Source organism: Brachyhypopomus gauderio, chromosome 10 (assembly GCF_052324685.1).
Source record: "Brachyhypopomus gauderio isolate BG-103 chromosome 10, BGAUD_0.2, whole genome shotgun sequence".
NCBI lineage: Eukaryota > Metazoa > Chordata > Actinopteri > Gymnotiformes > Hypopomidae > Brachyhypopomus > Brachyhypopomus gauderio.
The window spans coordinates 9,512,229-9,532,085 of NC_135220.1; the positions used below are offsets into that span (position 1 = coordinate 9,512,229).

Below are 19,857 nucleotides of genomic sequence, written 5' to 3' on the forward strand. Positions count from 1 at the left end.
AATAACTGGTGAAACCAGTAGAAATTCCAGCCTGTGTCTATTTGACCAAAATGGTTTCGGGACAATCACACACGATCGCTGGTTTGATGCGAATGCAAATTAAAACCTGCTTGTACCACTACATAAACTCATTTATTTATTAAGAACACATATGTAGTGGGAGGGGTTGAAAGTTTCTGTTGGGAAGTTTATAAATTAGTTCTTGGAATTGCATATTCCCCTTTTTATACATCTCTAGTAGAACTTAACTCTTTCCTCAATCCTTCAGAATTAAAACACTTTAAAACATGAGAAAGAGTTGCTCTTTATATACATTCTTCTTGCAAATGCCCTAATTAGTTAATTAGATATCTTTACCTCATTAGTTAATTAGTTATATTTACCTTATTAGGTAATTCGTTATCTTTAATGTCTCTTTACCTCACTGGTACCACAATAACATGTACACACATGGTTTGTCTAAGGGTGTGTGTACATGTGCTTTGTGTTCATCTGCTGTCCCAAATCAATACAGAAAAAAAGTTAAAAACATTAAAACCCTGTAACAAAAGAAGAGACTGTGACAGGAGTGGTGACACTGACATGATTCTCTTTCTGCCTTGCCCCTTGCCCCGCCCCTTGCTCCGCCCTTGCCCCACCCCTTGCCCCACCCCTTCCCTCCTCAGCACTGCCAGTAACTCGAACAGGAGCACGCCCACTTGCTCGCCCGTTCTTCGCAAACGTTCACGCTCGCCCACGCCCCAGAGCCCCGAGGGAGAGGCCATGGTGGAGAAGGGCTCCGACCACTCCGACAGGTCCCCCTCCACCCCAGAGCAGGGCATCCAGCGCACATACAGCCAGTCGGGCCACCGTAGTGGGGGCAAGAACTCGAAGGTGAGTAGAAACACGCACACACACTCACACTCTTGTGCACACAAAACATGCAGCATATATCTGCATATACTTCAAGGTGCTTCACATAGATCTAGATCTTTTTATTGAGACAATATCAATGAGGGCATTTTTAAATATAATTAAATGTTTAAATGTTGTCTAAAGTTGTTGGGGCAAACCTATATGACTGCTATTAAAAAAAAAGATGAAAAAAGTTATCAAGCTTATAATAATTAAATGCTGAAGCTATGATCAACTAAATCTAAGTCTGATGACTGTAAGTAAATGTCCTCGTTAAGTGTCTGTTGTTGTTGTAACAATATGGTGAAACAGTTGTGGGCTGATTCCCCTGGTTGGGGCTTCAACGCTCTGTGTACTGAACACACTGTCATTCTAGCATCACCTGCATGTTTGCAGTAATGACCCACAGCCCTCATCTCTTCCTCTTTCATGTTCCTCTCTTCCTGAACATGGAACATCTTTGCCATTGCTCTTTGGAAATAACCTAAAACTCTTTCAGCTCATTCTGGGTTTTTTCCTTTTACACTGTGTTTTTGTTTGTTTTCTGATTCCTTTGTTCTTTCTCATGCATGCTAGTCACTCAAGAGACTGTCCAAAGTAAGCATCACACTTCTCTCAGCCTTCTCCTCCCTCCCTGCCTTCCGTAGTCATGTGCTGCATGGACCCAATCCCCTAATCCCCTAATCCCCTAATCTTCCTAATTCCAGCAGTGCTGGGACACACTTTTCCAGTCTTCTCCACTAAACCTTTCCTACCTCAAAACCACAAATATCCTCAACCTCACTTATTACCTCAGATATCCTATCAGCAAACGTCTTTTAGAGCAGTGGTCACCAACCCTGTTCCTGCGGATTTAACTTTCATCAGAGTTTAGCTACGACATCTATGCCTGCTCAAAACAACGATTATCTGGATCAAGCAGTAGATATGGGCAGGATCTGAACTCTGAAGGAAGTTCAGTCCCCAGGAACAGGGCCACTGTGTTCGACCTGTGTGCCTGTGCTCCTCACCTGAGGTTAGGGCTGAACGATTAATTGCATTTGCGATAATCTCGCGATATTTTAAAACGCGATTCTTTAATCGCACAGGCTGCGATTTAAACTGGTCACGTGACTTGGGAGCGAGCCGAGCCGAGGACGAACGGAGCAAACCCAAGGAGGCAGGGAGGTGGAGAAGTGAAGTTAACACAGCGCACTTTAACTTGTTGCACAATGGCTTCAGGCTCGACAGACGCTGACACAACTGAAAGTCTAATACCAAAGAGGGGCAGCACATCAGTTGTGTGAAATTACTTTGGCTTTTAAAAAGATGCTGCTCAACGTCAGGTACCCTGCAAAACGTGCCTTGCTACTGTTGCTACGACGCGAGGTAACGCTACAAACCTTCAGCATTTAAAAAAAAACACCACAAAGCCTCGTATGATATTTGTAAGGCTAAAATGCCAACGACCAGTGCTGCATCTTCAAATACGCAAAAGTGTTTCTCTGCGCTTATACAGCCTTAGTATGCGGTGAGCAGCGAAATACCGTAAAATCACGCATATAGGCGCAATACGATTTAAAGCGCGGATGAATCGCAAAAGCGCGGATAGCTTGACCGCGGTCCAGCAGACAGGGTTCACTGACCGAACCGTTTGAAAGTGTAACTCCTTATGGATATAATTTGAAGTGGCACGCTGAAATAACTCCGGCAGTAACGGAGTTCATAGTGAAAGACATGATGTCCGTTAATATAGTGAACAAGCCCGGCTTCATGGCTTTGTTAAACACACTGGATATGCACTACCAAATGCCCTCACGCACATATTTTAGCCAAGTTGCTAGTTCGCTCTGGCGCCAACCACAGGCGATCGATCGATCGCGATATAATAATAATACTTACATTTTGTCCATTTTACACCGCCCCGATAACAACAAATTACCTTCGCCACCCACTCCAGGTTCAAGTCTCACTCCAAGCGATCTTGAAAAGTTGGCAACCCTGTATCTGAGCTGTATAAAAAATGCCGAACAGAGTTTCCTGAAAACAGTGGGAAAAAAATCGCAATTTTAAATCTCAATAGCAATTTATAGATAAAAAATTGCAATTACAATATTTTCCAAAATCGTTCAGCCCTACCTGAGGTTAACCTGCTCAAAAAAGCTCGAGGCCTTTGGGCTGCTCCGTACTATGTACTATGTCTTAAGTTAGTAGATAGATGTTTTCTTTGCCTAATATTTCCCTTCCCACCCTTCTGCCTGTAATCTGCTCTTTAATTCTCTGCTTCTGCTAACGTGCCATTTTAATACCACTGTGAACTTGCCAAGGTCACTGTCTCTGTAGTCAAGCCTTCTCCTGTCACAGCTAATGCCGTCTAATCATTCTACAAGTGTCAAAAGTAAATAGCGCTATTCATATTCTTTTTGTCAAGCTAATATGGGTGTTTGTTTGCATTACTACAAATCTAATGTTTATTAATGTTAAAAGTTCAGTGTTACATAGGAGAACATTCCTCCTACAGAAGAGTCCTCAGATAAGGGTGTGTGCATTTGACAAGTGTAGAAAACAGAAGTGCAGTATTTATTTTTATTACTACAATAGTGGAACCAACAAACCACAGTGAGATAAGCACGGTTACTTCCTCACACAGATGGGATTAATGTAGCTGGAATATTTATCCCACTCTATTATTGTAATCTCTGGCTGTGATTGGAGCACAGTGACCGTCTTAACAGATGACAGATCATAAAGATACAAAGGGCTTACATGAGCATTACTGCTGCTCTGTTTACAGGCCACACACACACACACACACACACACACACACACACACACCAGCATGCTTTGGGATAGCTGTGCTTTCTTCAGTGACCTCTAAATTCTGTTTGATGTTGTGCACACTGGGCCTTTGGGCTCGTCTATGGCAGACTAAGTAATGCAAAGTGAAGTTAAGGTTGTTTATTCCCTTATGAGGGGAGAGCAGACAGCATCACAACACTGAGCTGCTGAGATGGGCCACTGCAGCGTTTATTAGCTTTTCCAGCATTTTTGAACCATGCTCTAAGGGGGGATTTTTACAGACACAAAAAGTGGTTCTTATAGCACAATTTCTAACCCATGTAGCCTATTCTAACCCATCTATTGACCTGGTGCACTAAACCTTAAGCACATTCTCTGCCTTACACTCATTTAGAAATTCTAAAACTTTAAACACAGTTCACATGAGACACAACATTCAAAACTGAAGATCATGTGTTTCTTTTAGAAAACACTGTCACCCAACTGCTACACTCATCTACCAAAATTCATACCCAGTTCTCACACGTTACAACACTTCTAGCTAATTTTTAGACATCAAAGCCTAATCCCTATAAAGAGGCCACAAGTTGCAAATTTTGGTGTACACATCACTGGAGTTCAATATTGCATAGAGATGATGATGAAGAGTACGAGAATGAGGAAGAGGATGAGCAACCATAATGAATGAGATCAGAGCCACTCTGGTTCACCATGTGATCAAGCATGCGTTGAGTTTTCTGGAGGCAAAGGGTCCAACCTTATCTGTGCTGCTACACTGTAGCATCATCCAGACATTTCCAAATGAGAATAGATAAGTAGACCTGGCCTCTATACATACTACATCATGTACTAGACTACCCCTTGGTGGGTGGCTCTCCACCTCAGAACAGAAAGAGCCCATCATCAATTTGGTCAGAGCAAACAACTGCATACTGCACATCATTACTGACAACGACACCATCAGCAACATCCATTCAGTGAGTCTATCCGGACTGGGCCAGTGACAGTGTGAAACAACTGCACTATGAATTTGCCACTCATCATCATGCCACTCTTAGTCCCTACAACACTGTGCACATCATCACCTTCTTCAACACTGAGCACTACACACTCATTCTCCATCACCAGGGGGATGAACCAGAACAGTCCAGGTTTGTTGTCATCTGGGACAACACAAGTTTGCACCGGGCTGCTCAAGTACAAACCGGTTCACTGAACAGCCACGATTTGTTGTGATTCACCTCCACCAAACTCTCCATTGCTGTTGAGTTCTTTTTGGCATGGAGGTGGTCGCCAACCCCCCCAGTGCAAATACATTCAGCAGGTGATGGAGGAAGCTTGGGGTTATTTTTTTTTCTTTTTTGTTGTTCATGTATTTACAGTATATGCAGCATGTGTTGCTGTAGGGTTCATACAAAAAATCCTTCCCCTTGTAATTGTGTTTTACTTTATGGTGTAAATGTACTGAATATGCAGAAATAACCTCAATATTTGTGAATATTCATGTACATGTGAGACCTCTGACAGACCTTCACAGCAGACTACAAACTAAACACTCAAACACATGTTAGTAGTGTTTTCCATTTGTCACAACAGTGTGTAGTCACATATATGAAAGGCTAATCATCTGATATTTGTGTGTAGCATTTAGATGCAAAAATATGGTTTTGGCAAGAGTTGCAAGAGTTTTGATTGAAGTGTGTGCTTTTTCCAAAAGTGTGAGATGTTTTGCCTGTTATGTGTGTAGCAGTGGCTGCTGTGTGTTAAGTTTCGACAAAAGAGCCACAGTTTCAGAAATTGGATTTTAGCATCTACAAAAAACTGTAATTGTGCGAGAGTGTGCATGTGTGTGTGTGGCTAAACCTGATTCAGTTAAGCGATTAATTTTTGTTTAAATTGCGCCTAAACCAGCGATGCTCTGAGCTCTGGCCCCTGAGCACTGGCCCCTGAGCACCAGCCACTCAGCCGGCTGCAGGAGTATACACCTTGGCCTGTCTTGCGGACACGTCCTGGGTCCTCCTGCCTTATGTGGAGCCAGAGACCGCCCTGCTAAGCTGTGGCATAACCGTAGGGCATAAGGAAAAATAGGTGGTGGTCTCACATGGGCAAAGGGATTAACCACCAGGGCAAAGTTCCTGGTTTGCTCCATTTCCTAACCGCTGCAATGAGAAAGCTGGTTTAACTGTAACATCTCTGCTGTGATTACGAGGAAACACTGCCCCTTAGTGGCAGCTTGGTGTATGAACACTGCCCTATCTCCAGATAAGTCCACGGCTAGGCCTGTTTATCTGCTGCATAGAACTGCAGGACTCACTTGAGGGCTCCTTTGCTTTGACATCCTTTCCCTTAAGGAGCTGTGTGTATAAATGTGTAATGGTTATTGTCATCTTTTCGTTAGGCCTTCTGTCCAAATTCACCTTTACCTGTGCTATTACACTCATGGCATAAATCTTTTGCCACTGCTGCTGATATCTGGCTGATTTATGTCTAGATTGGAGGGGTGTGTAGTGTGTATATGTGTGTGTATGTGTGTGTATGTGTGTGTGTGTGTGTGTGTGTGTGTGTAGTGTGTGTGTGTGTGTGTGTGTGTGTGTGTGTGTGTGTGTGCACAGCAGAATGCTATATAATGCCATTGTACCTACATCTTTTATGTGCTGTAATGCAGCATGCTTTAGAGTATTTGGAAGTATTGTTTCTGTTCTTCTAACATGCACACGTGGGTAGTTGTGCATATCTGAGGCGCTGTGGCGTGGTGGATGTGCGGAGAAGCTTCCTCTCTGTCTGATCACTGATTTCCTTTCTTTCCTTTCCTCCTGTCTGTGTGGGGCTACCACCAATCAGAAGAGTCAAAGCTGGTACAACGTAAGTCCCATTCTTACACACTTCCTCTCTGGGATGTTTGGAGGGCTGGGGAGGGTTGTCATTTTGTCTGTAATGCTTTCTTTGTCTTTTCTTTGGGATCCTGAAAAACAGACTGTGAAGGTACAAATTGTAATATTTAAAGTAATAATGTGAGAAATTGTAGTGTATGTCAGTGTTATGATTTTGGCATTGCTGCTCTGTGAATGAGAGTGTTTCTGGAATGCGTCTGTATTTTTCAAAGCCAGATGGAATGTGTTGAAATCTTCACAGTTCTCACGCCCACAGTGCGCTTTATTGTTCAGTTAGCATTGCCCACTTACATGTTTCCCATGAGAAATATGGGCTGAGCGGGGACGTGTCCCCCCAGGCTTACACCACGAGCAACAGAGGACATGATGACAGGCTGTTCACTGCAGGGAAACAGGACAGTCTCATTGTCTGGAGTTAGAGGTCTACTCAGTCCTGGACACACTAGTTTCCCCTCATAGTTCAATAACTACAGTCACAGGACTTATAAAATCACATTTACTTTGTTCCACAAAAGGTCCGATGCAGATGGAGACACGTAGGACCTGTAGGTCTTAATAAAACCCTATGAGTTGGGCTGTGGTAACTTGGGTCGCTGGACTGTCAGTTCATATGTTCTTTACAAAGATCAGAAGCAAACTGAGATGATGGAGTAATAGTTGTATTCACTTTTATTATCACCCCAGTGAAATTTTATTTAAGGACAGTGACAAAAAAGGTTTTTTTTTGGTTGTTCTACTAGGCAGCATTAATGACACTAGCACATCAATGCATTTATTATAGGCTGGGAGTGATAGCAGGTTTGGTTGAGCTGGTTTGGGTGAATTACCTTATTGAAGAATCTTTTTGAGTTTATACACGTTCTGACTGCATGGGTTTAGTCATGTGTGAGAAAAAGCTTTGGCGTTTTCATCAAGTACATGGAGAAGGTCAAGACCCTAAGAGCCGTTGCAGACAAATGAATCTTATTCTTCCAGATGGTCATTGATCTAACAAAACCAAACATAACCTGAATCTGTAGTGACCAGCTCATCTATCGTTATCTCACTGCATATTCCTTCTGCTCTGAGGAATATAGTACGTTACGGCCACAGAAGTGAGGAGCTGGGGTGGGTTAGTACTGTGAAGCTGTGAGATAGTCGTGAGATAGCTGTGAGATAGCTGTGAGATAGCTGTGAGCTCTGTGACTGAGACAGATGGTTTTGCTGGGAATGGAAAGGGCGTAAAAGAAGAGTGTGGGTGAGACAGAGAAAGAGAGAGAGAGAGAGAGAGAGAGAGAGAGAGAGACAAGAGAGATATATATATAGAGAGAGACACAGATAGAGAGAGACAGAAAGAGACAGAGAGAGAGCAGTGATTCACCTCTTTGGCATGAACCTCTCCTAGATCCCTTCCTCCCGGAAAAAGGTTTACCACAGTTCATTCACCCTGGTGGGGGGGACAGGGGGTGGGAGGGGTAAGTTCTTGGCCATGCTACAATGTTTAGGTCATGAAATTGTTGCCTCCTCCACTCTTGCCCTGAGAGGCTGAGAGACTAGCACTACCCTTCTCCTGAGGGGCAGTAGGGGTGGGGATACCAAGAAAACAAGGAGCAGAACTTTTTGAGCAGTACATTTGAGAGGCTGCATTAATGAATCCCCACAACCCTGCAGGCTTGAGGTAAGAGTCTCCGTGCTTGAGAAGCCACATGGAGGAGGCCTCTCCACTTCTGCCCCGCCTACTTGCTCTGCTGTACATCTCATTGGTTAATCTGTCCACCAGCCCTGTCCCCTCCCCCATTTTTTTCTTTCTTTCTACACACAAACATTCCCCCACTCACTCCTCCTGCCCTGCTGTACTCCACGGTTGTTTTCTAGGAAGTCTGCGAGTGCCCCAGGCAGAGTTGCTGTTTCGGCTGGCGGAGTGGACGTGGTTGGTGCGCTACAGCTCAGTGGCCAGTGTTCACTCTGGTGTGCTAGTCTGCTTCCTCAGCCTGTGGAAATACAGTGGGACATTACCCATTTGATTAATCGTACAGTGGACCGACACTCTCTCCTACTTCATAAGGGATTTCCTACACTTTTAATGAGTTTGACCAGGTTCATTTTGGACAGCCAGTCTGGAGTCTGAACAGAGCTTCTTGCACTCACATTGGTTTCTTTAATCTGATTGTTTCAGCTGCAGTGTTTACACATGGATATTACAAGCCGGTTAAGTTGGATTCACTTTACACTTTGTGAGTAAGGACTGCTGCAGTGTGTTCTCAGAGAATCCATCTACAAGCACCTGGCCTCATTACATCTCGTTTCAAACAATTGCCCGTATCATTTTTAGAGGGTTTTTTTTTAAGTGGAAGCCTGTGGAAGACTTTGTGAGATTTGCTGGAGGAAGCACCATGCTCAACACCAGTCAAACAGCAACCAAGGGAGATGTTTCCACATAGAGTGCATCTTGCATTATGCCCCAATGAAATGTGAACACTTGGAAAATTAGCTGAGTGCGTTTTCTTGCACACTGTGTCAAACTTGTCATGCAGACGTGCTCAGGCCATAGCCTGAATGTTTTTTTTTCATTATAAAACAGATTATAAAACATTTTTCATTATAAAACAGGTTCTGCTAAAGGACTGTGGGGTAGTGAAGGACCTCAAGCTCAGGCTGAGTGTGAATAAACGGCGTGTAAAGTGGAGGTTACCCTCGGTCAGCTAAGAGCTGAACTGCATGCATGACGCTGGGCTTCATTCATCAACTAAAAGGAGTTCCACTCCAGGAAGAGTGACCTCTGACCCTGCCAAAAGGAGTGGCCATCAGGCAGCTGGGGGAGGGGGGGGGGAGTGGCTGTGTCAGAGGACCCCTGTGACCTTTCTTTGTTTTGGCTGACCAGATAGGTCAGCGGTCCACATGGGGACCGAGACTGGCTCACTGTGGGACTGGGAGGCGATCCTGGACCATGAAGGACGGCAGTATCTTCAGACTCACTGGGAATGGGAGTTAGAGAGAGTTCCTGCCGTGAGTGCTGATCAAAATGGGAAAAAGGGTTGGAGTCCTGCTCCACTGTAATATGAACCTTTTGCAGAACTCCGCAGGGTCTTGACAAGTCTTGGAAAACGAAGGAGCTCCTTCCCTCTTTTACTGTATTCCTTCTTTCTTTTTTTTTTCTTTCTTTGCATTCTGAGCATACAAATCACTCCTTTTCAATGCATAACCTGTGATTTTCTGAAAGACTGTGCCCAAAAAATAAAAGTTAAATATTTGATGATTTCAAACAGTATAACATATGAAATGTGTAAGAAACGAGTCACAGGAATTAGTCTTGTCAGATTAATTTCCAGGTATTCGTGTTCATATCCTGGGGGTTTTCTGGAACATACGTCCTAGATGTCCATGGATATGGGTAGTTACAGACTGCAGTTTCTTCAGACCTCCAGTATGAAATGACTGCAGTGTGTACGATCCTCACTGGCCTGACATTCTTGCCTGGGGCTTTGCCCAGTAGAGGAATGCACTGTTATTCTCTCCCCCCAAGAGTTTTGGTTCCTGCGGTCAGTATTTCACATGGCCGATAAGAGATGAGGCTTCCGCCAAAACAAATGTACTTAGCCCTCTGCTTCATAAGTGGTTTTGTTGTATAAACAACAGGGTGTCCATGTCATGCTCAGACATACTTATAATAGATCCTAATAAGGTCTTCATGCTTGGGTGGGGTGTGTGTTTGACCGCAGGTACACCCTCTGGTATTCTCTCATTTTTTGCGTAGGGGATTGGGGACACATTGGGGGTGGTTGTTGGGGTGGGGTGGCTGTTTAGGGTGTGGTTGTTGGGGGTGGGGGGGGGTGGTTGTTGGTGGGCTGGTTGTTGGTGTGGTGGTTGTTGGGGGGTGGTTATTTAGGGGGTGGTTGTTTAGGGGGTTGTTGTTGGGGGATTGCACCCTATCTGTGGCTCCTGGCTGAGTGCTTGTGGTTTGTCTCATCACTCAGGTCTTAAGCCCCACGTACAAGCAGCGTAATGAGGACTTCAGGAAACTCTTCAAGCAGCTGCCAGACACAGAGCGTCTCATCGTGGGTAAGAGTGGAGGAATCACGACCACGATTAGGAAGAGAAATGACTAAGGGTCTTGCAAATGACTGATGAGACCCACACACACACACACAACACAAAATATACTTTATATATATAATACAGGTGTTGGCAGATCCCACCACAGGTTTTAATTTGTAGGCAGTATAAAAGAGTGTATCATGACCTCAGTGGTCCCTGAGAGCTGACCTCTGACCTCTGCCCTCTCGCTTCCCTTCCTTGACAGATTACTCTTGTGCCCTTCAGAAAGACATCCTTCTCCAGGGTCGCCTCTACCTCTCTGAAAACTGGATCTGTTTCTATAGCAACATCTTCCGCTGGGAAACGCTGGTACTTAGTAGTTTGACCCCATTACTTCTCTTCTGTTGTCTAGTATATTGTCTCCGTACTGCAAAAAAGACCCAAGGATATGATGTCTTGTCAAAGCAGTTTGTTTAATATTGTCTCTGGACAATTTATTGTTGTCTGGTGTGGAAGAGAGGCTGAACTGTCCTTTTGTGTATGTGTGTGTGTGTGTGTGTGCATGTGTGCGTGTGTGCATGTGCATGTGTGTATGGGGCGGTGTTTGCATATGCACCATGTGTGTGTGCGGGGGGGGGCATGCATGTGTGTATACGTGTGTGGATGTGTTTGCATATGCATATATGTGTGCGTGTGTGTGTGTATGTGTGGATGGTTGGGTGTGTGTGTGTGTGTGTGTGTGTGTGTGTGTGTGTGTGTGTGTGTTTGTATATGCATATGTGTGTGTGTGTGTGTGTGTGTGTGTGTGTATATGCATGTGTGTGTGTGTGTGTGTGTGTGTGTGTTTGTATGTGTGTGTATGTGTGTGTATGTGTGTATGTGTGTGTGTGTGTGTGTGTGTGTGTGTGTGTGTGTGTGTGTGTGTGTGTGTGTGTGTGTGTGTCTGTGTGTGGATGGTTGGGTGTGTATGTGTGTTCAGTTAACAGTGCGTTTGAAGGATGTCTGCTCCATGACAAAGGAGAAGACAGCCCGCCTCATCCCCAATGCCATCCAGCTCTGCACAGACAATGAGAAGGTCTAAACACACTAAACACGCTGAACATGCTAAACATGCTAAACATGCTGAACATGCTAAACATGCTTAACATGCTAAACACACTAAACATATGTTTTATGTAGTGAGCAGAGGGTATGGCGTTTCTTTGACATTGTAAAGCACTGGTTTTAAATGTGCTCTACAAATAAATTTACTTTACTTTACTTTAAACATGCTAAACACTAGCATCCTGACCATGACTCTCCTCCTGCTCTTTAACAGCATTTTTTTACCTCATTCGGCGCGCGGGACCGGACATACATGATGATGTTTCGCCTGTGGCAGAACGCTCTCCTGGAAAAGGTTAGACACAGCCCAGCTTAGACACAGCCCAGGTTAGACACAGCACAGTTTAGACACAGCCCAGGTTAGACAGCCCAGGTTAGACACAGCACAGTTTAGACACAGCCCAGCTTAGACACAGCCCAGCTTAGACAGCCCAGGTTAGACACAGCACAGGTTAGACAGATGAGGTTAGACACAGCTCAGGTTAGATACAGCCCAGGTTAGACACAGCCCAGATTAGACAGCCCAGGTTAGACACAGCCCAGGTTAGACACAGCACAGGTTAGACACAGCCCAGGTTAGACACAACCCAGGTTAGACACAGCTCAGGTTAGACACAGCCCAGGTTAGACAGCCCAGGTTAGACACAGCACAGGTTAGATACAGCCCAGGTTAGACAGCCCAACGATTCAGCAGCACAGGTGTAAAACCCACACAGTGCAGTAACATCACTCAGCACTGGACTTAAAGGGAAATTGAAATAACACTTCAGTTGACCTGACAGTCCAACAGAAGGCAGTGGTTCTATCACTTTTTCTTTCCCTCTCCTTCCTGCATAGCCGCTGTGTCCCAAAGAGCTCTGGCATTTTGTCCACCAGTGCTACGGGAATGAGTTGGGGCTGACGAGTGACGATGAGGATTACGTGCCTCCGGATGACGACTTTAACACCATGGGGTGAGTTTCGCCTCCTCCCACATATGCAAGATCATCTAAATGTGAACCATACTTCACACATGGCCTCTCAGTATACATATCACATATACGTGCATATGTATCTGCCATGAAAACACAGCATCTGTTTGAACCACTCAATCTAACCGTTGGCTGTTCGCAATCGCCATGTTCCCAGTGAACCAAGGTCTTCCCATCACGTCCGCCTGTCTGATCATTATGTGTACGGCAGTGCCCTTCCCCCTTCCCGAGCTAGTAATCTTGACCTCCAGCTGTTGCCCCTCCCCCTGGTGCAGATACTGCGAGGAGATGCCGGCCGAGGACACTGAGCCCCAAGAAACCTGCCCCAAGATCCCCGAGCCCAAAGCCGACAGCCCCCAGCCGCCAAGGAAATCCTTCACCAGCAGTAACATCCTCTCCTTGGCCAGCAGTGGAATACCAGACAAAGCTGATCAGGTAATGCAGCACTATGGACCACTTACACCGCTGACAAGGACAGTTAAAGTACATCAAGTAATGGGGCAAACGTGAGATCCGTATTGGTTGTGTTCTAGTACAACGTGTCCTCTGAGGAGGAGTTTGTTTCCGCCCTTCCTGAGGATCTCCTAGTCCTGCCTTTGCCAGACAGCAAGCTGTCGGAGTCCAGCCCCCCAGCGCCCTCTGACTCCATTGACTTCAATGATAACGAGGACGTCCCCACCGAGCTGAGCGACTCGTCGGAAACACACGACGAGGGTACGTATGTGATCACACCCACAAACACACAGGGTCCTGACACACACAAGATCACCCGACCCTGACCGTATACACACCAGTGACGGTACATATAATGGACGGTACATCACCGTTGACTCCCATTGTGAACTTTTGAAACCACCAAGATGGCCGCACGGACACTGCCATCTTGGATGCACTTGCGCAGTAGATGAAAATTGGAGCCAGAGCATGCGCAATAGAACCGATAGGCAGTTCTAATACGGTCTCCACCAGAGACCGTATCTCCGCCCCAACATTCGTTAGGATATGCCCACCAGTATAGACACTTTTGACGTTTTACAAAATAAACAAAGGTAAAAGGTTTTAATACTGCTAAAGAGAGTTTTGCTGTAGAGAGTTTTGATAGAGTTTTGCTGTTGAGCGCGTTCACGTTTGAGCATCTGGTATCACGTTTGAGATGTCAACCTACGCAGCTATTAACTATCAATGAACTTATCGCCACACCCCTTTAAATAATACTTAATAACTTATATAAAATCTGTTTATCGTAAAGAAAAACACTGGGAGAGATACTACCTCAATGGGGTGTTAAGAATTCACAAAATACACTGCTCAAAAAAATAAAGGGAACACTCAAATAACACATCCTAGATCTGAATAAATGAAATATTCTCATTGAATACTTTGTTCTGTACAAAGTTGAATGTGCTGACAACAAAATCACACAAAAATCATCAATGGAAATTAAATTTATTAACCAATGGAGGCCTGGATTTGGAGCCACACACAAAATTAAAGTGGAAAAACACACTACAGGCTGATCCAACTTTGATTCAATGTCCTTAAAACAAGTCAAAATGAGGCTCAGTATTGTGTGTGGCCTCCACGTGCCTGTATGACCTCCCTACAACGCCTGGGCATGCTCCTGATGAGGTGGCGGATGGTCTCCTGAGGGATCTCCTCCCAGACCTGGACTAAAGCATCCGCCAAATCCTGGACAGTCTGTGGTGCAACGTGACGTTGGTGGATGGAGCGAGACATGATGTCCCAGATGTGCTCAATCGGATTCAGGTCTGGGGAACGGGCGGGCCAGTCCATAGCTTCAATGCCTTCATCTTGCAGGAACTGCTGACACACTCCAGCCACATGAGGTCTAGCATTGTCCTGCATTAGGAGGGACCCAGGGCCAACCGCACCAGCATATGGTCTCACAAGGGGTCTGAGGATCTCATCTCTGTACCTAATGGCAGTCAGGCTACCTCTGGTGAGCACACGGAGGGCTGTGCGGCCCTCCAAAGAAATGCCACCCCACACCATTACTGACCCACTGCCAAACCAGTCATGCTGAAGGATGTTGCAGGCAGCAGATCGCTCTCCACGGCGTCTCCAGAATCTGTCACGTCTGTCACATGTGCTCAGTGTGAACCTGCTTTCATCTGTGAAGAGCACAAGGCGCCAGTGGCGAATTTGCCAATCCTGGTGTTCTCTAGCAAATGCCAAGCGTCCTGCACGGTGTTGGGCTGTGAGCACAACCCCCATCTGTGGACGTCGGGCCCTCATACCATCCTCATGAAGTCGGTTTCTAACCGTTTGTGCAGACACATGCACATTTGTGGCCTGCCGGAGGTCATTTTGCAGGGCTCTGGCAGTGCTCCTCCTGTTCCTTCTTGCACAAAGGTGGAGGTAGCGGTCCTGCTGCTGGGTTGTTGCCCTCCTACGGCCTCCTCCACGTCTCCTGGTGTACTGGCCTGTCTCCTGGTAGCGCCTCCAGCCTCTGGACACTATGCTGACAGACACAGCAAACCATTCTTGCCACAGCTCGCATTGATGTGCCATCCTGGATGAGCTGTACTACCTGAGCCACTTGTGTGGGTTGTAGAGTCCGTCTCATGCTACCATGAGTGTGAAAGGACCACCAACATTCAAAAGTGACCAAAACATCAGCCAGAAAGCATAGGTACTGAGAAGTGGTCTGTGGTCCCCACCTGCAGAACCACTCCTTTATAGGGGGGGTCTTGCTAATTGCCTCTCATTTCTACCTGTTGTCTATTCCATTTGCACAGCAGCAGGTGAAATTGATTCACAATCCGTGTTGCTTCCTAACTGAACAGGTTGGTTTCACAGAAGTGTGGTTGACTTGGAGTTATATTGTGTTGTTTAAGTGTTCCCTTTATTTTTTTGAGCAGTGTATAATTGCTCAAAAAACTTATTTTACATGTAATATAAATTAAAAGTTTCTCGTCCGGCCCGTTCACTTATATGGGAATGGGCGGGGTTAAAAGTTGTACTGCAGCCAGCCACTAGAGGGCAGCTGACACACGGAGGCGTCACTTTTCACTCGTGTCGTCCAGTCCACTTATATATACGGTCTCTGATACACACACAGAATCACCCCACAAACCCTGACCATATACACACACAGAATCACCCCACAAACCCTGACCGTATACACACACAGGATCACCCCACAAACCCTGACCGTATACACACACAGGATCACCCCCCCAAACCCGGACCGTATACACACACAGGATCACCTCGCAAACCCTGACCGTATACACACACAGGATCACCCCCACAAACCCGGACCGTATACACACACAGGATCACCCCACAAACCCTGACCGTATACACACACAGGATCACCCCCACAAACCCTGACCGTATACACACACAGGATCACCCCCACAAACCCTGACCATATACACACACAGGATCACCCCCACAAACCCTGACCGTATACACACACAGGATCACCCCCACAAACCCTGACCGTATACACACACAGGATCACCCCCACAAACCCAGACCGTATACACACACAGGATCACCCCCACAAACCCGGACCGTATACACACACAGGATCACCCCACAAACCCTGACCGTATACACACACAGGATCACCCCCACAAACCCTGACCGTATACACACACAGGATCACCCCCACAAACCCTGACCATATACACACACAGGATCACCCCCACAAACCCTGACCGTATACACACACAGGATCACCCTCACAAACCCGGACCGTATACACACACAGGATCACCCCCACAAACCCAGACCGTATACACACACAGGATCACCCCCACAAACCCTGACCGTATACACACACAGGATCACCCCCACAAACCCTGACCGTATACACACACAGGATCACCCCCACAAACCCTGACCGTATACACACACAGGATCACCCCCACAAACCCAGACCGTATACACACACAGGACCATGTTTGGTGCTACCACACACTGACGTCTGGTCCCTGGCGGTCTAGACTCCTCTGTCACCAGCCTCTCTCGCTGCTCTCTTTCACCAGGAGAAGTCCAGGCATTCCACGAGGATCTGAACGGGAAACAGTACATCAACGAGGTCTACAAGTTCAGCGTGGACAAGCTGCATGAGCTCCTCTTCACTGAGTCGCAGTTCATGAGGGACTTTCTGGACCTGCGGCGCTTCTCTGGTCAGCAGCCTAACGCTGACAACATCAGCACAGACACACACACTTCACATGCAGTCAGCAAACCTCACATTCAGCGTTTATTATATCATCTATAGAGCAAATCACAGAGCCAGTTCATTTATTTTAGACATTTTACTAATGTAAATGTCTGAGTAAGTAAAGTGATCTTAATACAAATAATTTCCTCAAAGCAAAATAAAGGTAGCAAAATCATCTGTCTGTGGCAGGTAAATTTAAATAGGTAAAAAGTACATAAATATATGGAAAATTACTAGAAATAGGTTGGAATAATACTATAAACTATTATAGTATATATTATAATATAATATATGATTACTATTGTTGGGGCTTTAACTTCTATCAACCACTTTAGCCCAGCGTGTTCGTTTGATGGGAAGGAGATAGTAGGAACAACATACCAAAATTATAGCAATACCAAAAAGGCCTTTATTAAAACAGAGATATCTCTGGGGATCTCCCACATTCCAAACAATTCTCATTTACATCAGAGAGATCCGAAGTAAACTGGTAACAAGCAGGTTTATATACTATGGCCCCACCCCGTCAGTCCACTTGCATGGTCATAGTTAGAGTTCTCAACGTATATGCATGACTCTGCATTATTTCATGTCCACTGTGTCCCAACCTAATAGGGTGTCCTTACAGGCAGTTGGTGCAAGTGACCTTCTGTGGAGCTTATCAGTATAGAACATATTCTACAGACACTTCACTCCCTATAGACCAAACTCTTCTCTGATGCAACAATATGCTATATGGCCCCTTGTGAGGCCCTTCTTAAGATTACGTATAAACTAATAGTTTAAGGCAGCAATTATTTATCTAATTAATAATTATATATCTAATTTTAATATCCATTTCATTGATGAGCAAAATATACTTTTGCTAATGTTATTGCTAAGCAAAAACTTATTTTCTCAACACTATATACATATCATTTGCAGGGCATATTGTCAGAAGGACTGGACCTCTGGTCCGTCTCTATGCGTACTGACATGTACGTTTTGCTGGGTGGAGAGATTCTCATTCCCTTCTCGTTGTCTCCTCCTGTTTGCTTGTCCCTTTGGTGTTCTTGCCATTTACTATTCCTTATTACATCCTATTCCTAGATGTGGTTTATCGGCCCTGGAAGAGGGAGGAAACCGGGAACCAGACCAGAGAGATCATGTACACCATCACCCTCTCAAACCCTCTGGCTCCAAAGACCGCTACAGTCACCGAAACCCAGGTGGGGTCTGCAGCCTCCGCACTCCTTCTGTAATCTTTCAGTAATCTCACTGTCTGAGAGGCACTGTGATGTCTCCACGCCGCAGACGCTGTATAAGGCCAGTCAGGAGCGTGAGTGCTACATCATCGATGCGGAGGTGATCGCCCACGACGTGCCCTACCACGACTATTTCTACACCTTGAACCGCTACATGCTCACGCGCGTGGCCAAGAACAAGAGCCGACTCAGGTGAGCCTGGAGTGGCAGATGTCAACCCAAACCTTCGTTCAGGCGTGCCAAGGTTTTGCTAACAGTGCGTCCTGTGGGGTGTCCCCTGAGACATGTCCTTAAGGTTGTGTCCTGTTGTGTCCCTGAGACGTTCTAAAGGTTGTGTCCTGTGGGGTGTCCTCTTAGACATGTCCTTTATGTTGTGTCCTGTGGGGTGTCCCCTGAGACATGTTCTTAAGGCTGTGTCCTGTGGGGTTGTCCCTGACATATGTTAAGGTTGTATCCTATGGGGTGTCCCCTGAGACATGTTCTTAAGGTTGTGTCCTGCTGTGTGTCCACTGAGACGTGTTCCTAATGGTGTGTCCTGCAGGGTGTCCACTGAGCTGCGCTACAGGAAGCAACCGTGGGGGCTGGTCAAGGGCTTCATCGAGAGAAACTTCTGGAGTGGCCTAGATGAATATTTCAGACATTTAGGTGAGTATGGACAGAGACACATTGTCTGTCCCTCTCTAATGCTACACACAGGAACAGTTACCACATATCTACACATTGTTTTCAAATGTGTGTGTGTGTTCCTATCCTGTGTGTGTGTGTGTGTGTGTGTGTGTGTGTGTGTGTGTGTGTGTGTGTGTGTGTGTGTGTGTGTCATCATGCATGTGTGCAGAGCTGCAGCTGAGTAAGGCAGAAACGGCTCTAACGGAGCCTCATATGCAGTCACCCAAAGCCAAAGGCGTGCGGGCAGGTCCAGTGCGGCGGAGAAAGAGAACCACCGTGCACCTGAGGCCCCAGCACCTGGACGAGGCCCTGAGCCCCCTCACCACCCCTGAGGATGAGGGAGGGGTCATCCACCGCATCAAGCACGTGGCGGGTGGGTCAGCAGATCAGCTAATCCCCAACCACAGCAGATCAGCTAATCCCCAACCACAGCAGATCAGCTAACCCCTAACCACAACAGATCAGCTAACCCCTAACCACAGCAGATCAGCTAATCCCCAACCACAGCAGATCAGCTAACCCCTAACCACAGCAGATCAGCTAACCCCTAACCACAGCAGATCAGCTAACCCCCAACCACAGCAGATCAGCTGGGGCAGTCGTGGCCTGGTGGTAAGGAACTGGTCTTGTGACCGGAGGGTCATGGGTTCTATTCCTAGACCTGAGGCCATGACTGAGGTGCCCTTGAGCAAGGCACCTAACCCCAACTGCTCCCCGAGCGCCGGGCTAGGGCTGCCCACCGCTCTGGGCCCGTGTGATCCACAGCCCCCTAGTAATCACTAGTGTGTGTGTGTTCTAACTGCACAGATGGGTAAAAAGCATAGGACAAATTTCGATTGCGGTGAAAAAATATGGCACATTTACATTTTAGCTAATCCCCAACCACAGCAGATCAGCTAATCCCCAGTCAGAACATCAGCCACATTCACTATATCTGCTAAGAGATACTGTTGGCCTGCACTTCCTGTCTTTACATTATTGTGATTATATACACATACATGTTTTAATTCAAATAAACGTAACCTGTGTCCAACATCCCAGCACTAATACATAGTCCTTCAAACCCAATAGTCACTATGACACTTCCTGTTGTC

At 46.1% G+C, this 19,857-nt stretch overlaps 1 protein-coding gene across 19 annotated transcripts in view; it reads left to right on the top strand.

The window, feature by feature from the left end:
• The window catches only part of gramd1ba (GRAM domain containing 1Ba), a 56,931-nt gene that overhangs the window by 31,191 nt on the left and 5,883 nt on the right, over nucleotides 1-19,857 (top strand). For 9 of the 19 annotated variants that reach the window (XM_077019294.1, XM_077019297.1, XM_077019296.1 and 6 more), the window contains 15 exons: nucleotides 666-873; nucleotides 1,471-1,491; nucleotides 6,514-6,534; nucleotides 10,517-10,601; nucleotides 10,843-10,946; nucleotides 11,557-11,652; nucleotides 11,896-11,976; nucleotides 12,519-12,634; nucleotides 12,904-13,087; nucleotides 13,186-13,366; nucleotides 16,672-16,815; nucleotides 17,943-18,061; nucleotides 18,147-18,289; nucleotides 18,639-18,742; nucleotides 18,933-19,136. In XM_077019294.1, the coding sequence (XP_076875409.1) occupies nucleotides 666-873; nucleotides 1,471-1,491; nucleotides 6,514-6,534; nucleotides 10,517-10,601; nucleotides 10,843-10,946; nucleotides 11,557-11,652; nucleotides 11,896-11,976; nucleotides 12,519-12,634; nucleotides 12,904-13,087; nucleotides 13,186-13,366; nucleotides 16,672-16,815; nucleotides 17,943-18,061; nucleotides 18,147-18,289; nucleotides 18,639-18,742; nucleotides 18,933-19,136 (1,811 nt within the window). The remainder of the gene's footprint in view (nucleotides 1-665; nucleotides 874-1,470; nucleotides 1,492-6,513; nucleotides 6,535-10,516; nucleotides 10,602-10,842; nucleotides 10,947-11,556; nucleotides 11,653-11,895; nucleotides 11,977-12,518; nucleotides 12,635-12,903; nucleotides 13,088-13,185; nucleotides 13,367-16,671; nucleotides 16,816-17,942; nucleotides 18,062-18,146; nucleotides 18,290-18,638; nucleotides 18,743-18,932; nucleotides 19,137-19,857) is intronic. The other 10 variants (XM_077019309.1, XM_077019298.1, XM_077019310.1 and 7 more) reach the window with 3 other exon arrangements.